An 8478-nucleotide genomic window follows, 5' to 3' on the forward strand; every position below is an offset into this window, starting at 1 on the left:
GAACCTCAGTTCTAAAATGAAAACTCCCCCTCCCTGTGGGAGGGGAACTCGGTCTCCACGCCCCAATCTTGAAAACGGAGTGACCGTCGCGAAGTTCGCACGAGCAGAGGGGAGATACATATTTATTAAAGACAGGAGGTCGCTGGAGGATCTAGGAGAAGATGGGGGGGGGGGGGGGGGGCTCTCCGACAATGTGCTACCCACCCGCGTCCCGTTGAACACTTCAGAAGTGGACCTTCGAAGTGTATAATTTTCACCATAACGTCACACAAATTTGTCGGGTTAATTAATTGTATGTGATATATAACGCTAATATTTAGGTGTGAATTTTCTTCAATTTTTCTCCCTCTTACAAATGAAATTTTGTAAGATCGCAACAGCTGATCTGTAATTTAGGCCACAACCTTTACCCCTCTACTTAATATTGCCTTGCTTTATATCTAGTATCATGATAAGATATGTAGCATCAATTGAGGCCGATTTTGTTTTTCTTTAGATAGGACTCCGAAATGGCAATAGAAAGGATTTTTATTATTATAATTCTACGGGAAAATTCGACGGACAGACCTTTTCTTTTCAACAGTGCGGTACATGTGGAGCTATGGATTCGAAGGCTATATAGGGGAGATCCAAGGGCAAGCCAGGGGATGATAGATAAGATCATTGAAAATAGCTCTAAGGCAAAATATGGGAATTATGTGAGTTTAAACTTGAAAGTCTTGACAGTTGACTGAATGGGGGTTCGTGAAATTCAATAGTATAGGGAGGCACTGTAAGTTTATCATTTTTGCAGCTGCGATATGGCTGGAGCCTGCGTATGAGGTGGCTGGTAGTGTAAAGTGACTGGAAGTAAGACTAGTAAGGTGCCTCGCCTGCGAACCAAAGTAAAATAACAACAAACCGAAACCTGAGTGAGATTTTTGAAATCGAACGAAAGCCATGGCGGCAAATTACATGAGACAGAAACTCACCTCGTTTACTGAAGTGGTGTTTCCTACTCGGAATACCGAAAGACGACAACATCATGTATTAAAGCCAGGTAAGTCGATAACCTGTGCAAGACAGTGAGTCAGGAAATTCTGTCAAACGTAAGAGAAGGTTGCCTCGACACTATTTGTGTGGTTCCACTCGTTGACTTTGGTGTTGGCTAACTTCCCTTCAGTAGTGCCTCACACAACATGTAGATTCTAGATGGCTAGGCCTTAAACAGTGTTAAAGATCTCGATTCTACATAGATTTGTAGTAGCCTAGTAGTAGGCCTACAGTATACAGTGAGCCGTTCTTAATTAATGGCCTAAATAACCCTTATCACTTGTGCCGTAACGGTAAGTGAGGCCAAGAGTAAAGTTAAATTTATATTAAGTTACAGACACACACACTAAAGCAATTTTAACGTTACGTCGTTAGTCATACTCATTTAACAGGCCTCAGAACTTGAATTTGTAATTTTGTGAATTACATAAATTTACAGGATACATTACACAGGGCCAGGGCAGGAGCATGCATGCATGGCAGGGCTAATTTTCGATAGCAAATTTGAACCCTAACACAAACTTAGTCTACAACAACTTGTACTAAGTTAACAAGTGACTAACAAAAGAAGTGCCATTTCAAATGGATTTTCATCAGACAAACTTTGCTTTGAATTCCTTTTAGAATTGTACGCTCCTTAATATTTCACATAGATCTAGTAGTAGTTTCTCATCATGTTGTCAAAAAGTTGAAACCTGAACCCCCATTTCAGTTCGGGAAACCCACTCACAAGGGGGGGCCCCTCCTTATAAGTAACCCGTCCCCCTTATAAGTAACCCCGTCCCCCTTATAAGTAACCCCCGGGGCACCCCTTATAAGGAGTCTCCACGCTTTTTTGCAATGCAACGCGAAAATGAAAGGACTGCGGCAATTCGCTTGATTATGTCCATAAAGCTTCACAAGTTTCCTAGTTACTCACGAAATTTGAGCAAAATCGGTTTGAGGCATCATATCTAAAATCATGGATTTAAACGCGATGTCAAACGACCCATGCGAATGCTGAAATGCGAGCGATTACTGGAGTGAGTGTCGCCAGGCGCGGCGGCGCGGCAATGCTTGAGTGCAGACGTGGCGACTGAGTACGGAGACTTTCGTTCATTCAGGTGGCTTTAAATGAAGGAAAAATAACAAAAGTAACGAAATAGTCAACCGCCTACCTTTGCAATTGGTATGCATATATACAAAAGGATACGTTCCCATAGGGTTGTCTAGTTGAAGTCGTCCCTAAACAAAAATTTTAAGTTGAAACTTGCAAGTTTCGCCGATGAAGATTGAAATTTCCAACAGCTCCCGCATTCAGCAAGTTGTTCAGCGCGAGAGCGCGCGCGCGCTGAACAACTTGCTGTTGGAAATTTCAAGCTTCATCGGCGAAACTTGCAAGTTTCAACTTAAAATTTTTGTTTAGGGATGACTTCAACTGGACAACCCTATGGGAACGTATCCTTTTGTATATATGCATACCAATTGCAAAGGTAGGTGGTTGACTATTTCGTTACTTTTGTTATTTTTCCTTCATTTAAAGCCACCTGAATGAACGAAAGTCTCCGTACTCAGTCGCCACGTCTGCACTCAAGCATTGCCGCGCCGCCGCGCCTGGCGACACTCACGCCAGTAATCGCTCGCATTTCAGCATTCGCATGGGTCGTTTGACATCGCATTTAAATCCATGATTTTAGATATGATGCCTCAAACCGATTTTGCTCAAATTTCGTGAGTAACTAGGAAACTTGTGAAGCTTTATGGACATAATCAAGCGAATTGCCACAGTCCTTTCATTTTCGCGTTGCATTGCAAAAAAGCGTGGAGACTCCTTATAAGGGGTGCCCCGGGGGTTACTTTTAAGGGGGACGGGGTTACTTATAAGGGGGACGGGTTACTTATAAGGAGGGGCCCCCCTTGTGAGTGGGTTTCCCGAACTGATTTCTACTACTAGATCTAGATCTGTAAAGACTAGATGTCTAGTAGTATACCATCCCTTCAACATGTTTAATGCTAATTTACATTTTGTACAATGTATTTTACCACCCCCCCTTAAATAATTTAACTGTCAAGTATTGGTACCAGTACATGTATTGTTTCAAGTGTCTATAACTCAAAGTGGCTACAAAGTTGGGATGTAGACTTCTGCAGGATCATCAACCATTTGTGTACTGGGAGACCTTCGGCCTTCCTACATAGCTAGCTACATTGTACATGTATACATTCATATGCAATATATATCCAGTTATGGGGATGTTCCATATCTCATATATAACACATTTATCCTATATGTAACATTATTTAATTGCCTATTGAAAGTATTTCTTTTTCTATTTTTTTCTCTTTCTGTGGTATCTAACTTCTTTGAACAATAAATTAGAACTTCCCAGAATAGCACCCCAATAACGTTAGTAATTTTTATAAAATACCTAAAAAAAGTCCTCTATTTGTTAGGTATGGGACATCTCATAATAGGACATATGCCCTATTTTGCATTCTTAATTGCATAATCCCTAATTTTTCATACCAAGTGAAACTAGAGTGTCTATTTGATGAACTTCTTATGTCCACGTATTAATCAAATATTATTTGCTTTCCTTTGAATAATTATGAATTTTTGTAAATGTATGTAATGCTGTATTTCACTTTTATGCAAATGAAGCCCTCAAAATTTGCTTAAATTTACATTTTATGATTTTTTCCCTCATGGAATCCGAAACTTCATCTCATAAGCTTCAAATGATACCATACATTTCAATATTGAGCAAAGATGAAATTTGCCTTCCCAGGGGACCTTATCTTCGATTTGCCCATAAACTGTTGAAAATGATAATATTGATAGTATGAATGTCAAATGGATGGATTTCCAGAAAGTAATGACATATTGTAACTTGAAGATCCAACAACAATCAAGCATGGTTTGGACACCAATACAGTAGTACATGTAACGTGTTGTGCTCATGGGATGTACCTTATACTTGAAATAGTCTTACATTTTCAGTGGGGTTTGGTGATACATGTATGAGCAGCAAAATTATACATGGTTAATACAACATCGTATGTATTTGAAGGGAATGGAATCTGCATGTACATATATTTTACAGTTGTAAATGCACAAAACTGATTTCTTCATGTGCATGTACACTTTAAATAGTCACATATTGGGTGCCCAAAAATATAATGGTGTCTTTTTTGTGTATAGTGTACCATAACAAAGAAAATAATAGAAGTTATGACCCAATTTTGATTTTAAATCTTCTATGCTTAAATTTCCCCAGTATTGTTAAAAATGCACAACTTATCTACTGTTTGCTTATTTTTCCATTTATCAAGGTAACGAGATGGTGTCCAGCCTCCCTCTCCAAGTTTCTTTGTACTTCAATGTCATGTTCTTTCCAATCTGGGTGGTTACGTGCATGGTCATGCTACAGCTAAAGGTAATTTACTTGTACTCCGCTGCCGTGAGAGTGTGGCAGTGAGTTCAGATATTAGACAAAATAATCAAATGATAATATGATTGTTTCTGTTTTGAGCAGTTATCTTCATGTCATTACTGCTATATACAAAAATGTAAGCATTAATCTATCTCATTAATAAATGTGTATGTCACTTCCATTCTGTGTAATTTCAAGGAAGCATAATACTGTGTATTTCAAGTCTCTGCTCAAGAAACAGTACTTACATGTACTTACACATGATTTTTAAATATCCTATGAGGCAGAAGAGTCAATACTTCATATGAATGCACAGACACCAATGTTGTAGCCTTTTGATTTTTGATTTACTGACAGTCAAAAGTGTACCGTATAGTCTTCATTGTGTGATTTTTTTTTTTTTTTTGCTACAAATCTGTTGGTTTTAGTTTGTAGCAGTTTGATCCATGCTTCATTAACTAGAAATAACAACTCAAAGATCTATGATAACTACCTTAAGATTGTATGCCATTAAAGTTTGACATGTGATTAAAAAGAAATGACATTTGTTTTAAATAACCCTTTGATTCTCTTCCTTTGTTTCCAGTTCTCCCACCTGAACCAGATTTACCAGTTTGTAACCATCACTATGTATGTAGTTCTAACAGGAGTTGAGGTCATCAGACTGTATCTTGGTTACCTTGGCAACCTCCAAGAACGAGTAAGTGATTCACAGTGTTTTAAAACTTGACTCAGCTCCAAACAAGTGTTTGGAGCAAAAACGATCTGAATGCTTATTCTTTGTGCATGCTGAACATCCAGCAAACAACAACAAAAACATGAGTACATGTACAATTGTACTTCAGGACTTGCATGTTAACAACTTCTCGAATCTGTACAGCTATATTGTAAAGGGTTGCATATGAGAATTGACTTTAAAAAGCGACTGACTTTGAAGTAGAAGAGATTATGGGATTATGAGGCTGATAACTGACATTTTATCTGTAGTGTGGATATCTGTACAAAGAATTTGTAAAAAAAGAGTACAGCAAAAAAAAACAAAAACAGAGTTGTACATTTTGTATATTTTTGTTCATTTAAAAAAAGTGTAGTCTTGGAGACTATTGAAGCATTTGATGTGCACAGTACTAGTATTTGATTGTGACTAAGTTATCAATACAAGTATATTACTGATTTGTGAAAACTTAAAATATATGTATTCGTTTGACCTTTTTCTCTAACTGTAAATCTGATTTAAATCAAACTTCTTTCATTTTGTACTGTATTTGATTTTTCTCCATTCAGTGTGAATACATTTGAGAAGTCTATGATTGTAGGTGACAATTGGCTGCATACATTTTTACAATAACCTGAATTGAATTCCTGAAGAAGGAATTCTTGAGAAGGAAGCTTGAAATGATAATGTATTCCCTCACAAAGCATTTCATACATGTACATACATATATAGGCACTCTGTTACCTAAAGTTAGTCAGCCAGTCTGTCAAAAGAAAATTGTGTGTGTGTTTGTCTGCAGCATAAAGTGTTTGGAAATTATGCACCAAATGCAGATCAATTAAAAATGTGAATCTTTCAAATGTTGAGATAAATGACAGGAGTTATTCATAAGATGAACAAAGATGTAGCCTGTGTGTGGAATGATATTAGCAAGTGAGTGTAGTAAAATGCCAAAGAAGAATAGAGCAAATAGTAATAAAATCTTCAGAAACAACCTCATGAGCATCAAGGGCAATGAGACTTGAATGAAGGCAATTTATGAACTTGCACTTTATTTGCAAGCAGTGTAAAAACTATATACAGTATGAGAATTGATTCCAATCAGTTTGATAAAGTATATTCTTAACAAAATGAAAATAAGTAGTAATTTTTTATTGTAACTTTGTGTGTGTGTGCTTCCTACATGTACCTTCAAACATTAATGCACTTCAATGTACTGTACATGGCATAATACAATGTACAGCCAAACAGATTTTTCTCCTCTTCACCACTAGAGGGCGAACTAGACAATGGTGGCTGAGGTTTTATGGGGGCTGCCATTACCCACTTAGCAATGGTGGACTTTGCACGCCCAAGTAACATTTTTTACATGTACAGCGCGTATTTGAACTTTTGAACTTTCATCACGCAAGTACATACTTCTTGATTTGGCTGCTCCTCGGTTGCTATGCTAGCGTGTTAGCATGAGGGGTGAGCCTACCACCTCGTTGTCATCCAGTGCTCCCCGTGCGCTCACGAAACAATAGTACAGGGCGTATGCATACTCCACACTCTAGCACACACAGCTCTTTGAATACAGCATACTTTGTATGTAGTTGATGCATACTGTGATGACAGCAATGTTTGTGCTGTGTGATTTGTACCAACAGGTGCCTGAACTGGCAGGATTTTGGCTGCTGACTCTCGTGCTCCAGTTTCCCCTCCTCCTCTTCCTCACTGTGGACTCGCGCTCCATGCCGTTCCCCATCGAGCGCGCCGTCCACATGGTCTTCCTCCTCTTCCTGGCCTTCGACGTGCTGGCCGGATACCTCGCCCTGCAGCGGATGACCCAGCACCAGGTGATGAAGTTCCACCTGCAGCAGTTTGATGACATCGAGATGCTGGAGGAGACCCAGGGGAGGTTCACGGCCGCCTCTGCCACGGCAACGCAGCGATACACGCCCCTTAGGTGATTCACTTATTCCCCTCTGCCTCCTTCCAAGCCCCCTTTAGTCCTTTCCCCTTCTTCCTGCCTCCCCTCCATCCTGCCTCAATGTCAGCTTTTAGTTGTGGTGATGATTGTGACAATTGCAGGAGTACTGTAATGGAAATGTATGTTCGAGCAGCAGGCACTGCAACACCCATCTTAAATATAGCAATACTTTACATCTAAAAAGTGCTAGTAACATGGTAGCTGGCCAGGAATGCTTCTAGGAGAGGGGATACCTTGTACAACAAATGTAGGTTTTAATGTTGTATGAAAAAATGAAGTGTCTCCTTGAAGATATGATATCATGAACACGTGGTTTTAACCAGCTTTTACGATACTTGCCTTAAAAAAAAAGAAGAAAATGTACAAGGCATTTTAAAAGTGGGTTGATAGAAGAATGTACTCTGTGGAAAGTGCCATAAACAAAGCTGATTGAGGGAAAGCAACAGTGGTGAACATTTGAAGAAGATCAGAAATTTTTATGCAGTTGTTGTAACTTGTGGGTATGAGTGAATTATATGACATGCCCCACATGGAGCCATGGTGGGACTGTAGAAACAGTTGCTACAAATATTGTATGGTCACATGACTGTGATATTGCTTGTGTAAAATTCCTCACATTCCTCCTTTGAATATGAATCATAGTTGATTTTACACTTTTTGTCTATTCAAGGGCTACATTACATTTTTACTTATTGAGAGAAAGGTCCAGGGAGCCAACGACTTCATAAAAATTGACATATTTACAAAGAATTGAGTATTGTGCAAGAGGTGTCAGAATTGTGATGGGGTGTTTATTTTGTGATGTCCACAAGATATGTCACTGACAATCTTATGGTCATTACTTTCTCATCATAAATCTGCTTTTGCTCAAATTTCTCCACTGTGAATTTTTGTTTGATTGCTTGCTTATTTTTACCTGCCCGTATTCAAAGTAACTTTGCCCTTTAGAGAAAATTCTCTTTAAGGAGAATTTGGGCATAATGTATATTTGAAAATATCTTATGATCTCATGCAGGCCATGGTGATGTTGAGGTTACAATGTAAATTTTATTGTTGTTATATGAGTCTACTTGTAAAGAAAATGTTTTGAAGTTGTCAGCTGAAAATAATCATAAAATTGAGATGATGCCTCACAACCTAATCTTATGCATAATTGTCATCTTCTTTGATGTATTGTACATAATTACAATATATTGTTTTCCATTTTTGGCCATGTTCTTGCTTCTGTTAACCTGTTGAGGATGGGCTGATTTTGCTATAACACGCATTTCCCATAGACACCTGTCCGAGTATAGTCGGGACTAGTCTTCGATGAGTTAAATGCCTGCAGGTTATAGGTGTTCATT

At 38.5% G+C, this 8478-nt stretch overlaps 1 protein-coding gene across 1 annotated transcript; it reads left to right on the forward strand.

Annotated features, from left to right (window-relative positions):
• Positions 1 to 931: 931 nt before the first annotated feature.
• On the forward strand, positions 932 to 7926 carry LOC140227144 (transmembrane protein 17-like). The gene is made up of 4 exons (XM_072307576.1): positions 932 to 1039; positions 4345 to 4448; positions 5032 to 5145; positions 6810 to 7926. Exons 1-4 carry the CDS (start codon positions 940 to 942, stop codon positions 7110 to 7112), a joined length of 621 nt encoding a protein of 206 aa, XP_072163677.1. The 5' UTR covers positions 932 to 939; the 3' UTR covers positions 7113 to 7926.
• The last annotated feature ends 552 nt before the right edge of the window (positions 7927 to 8478 follow it).

This window comes from Diadema setosum, chromosome 4 (assembly GCF_964275005.1).
Source record: "Diadema setosum chromosome 4, eeDiaSeto1, whole genome shotgun sequence".
Taxonomy (NCBI): domain Eukaryota; kingdom Metazoa; phylum Echinodermata; class Echinoidea; order Diadematoida; family Diadematidae; genus Diadema; species Diadema setosum.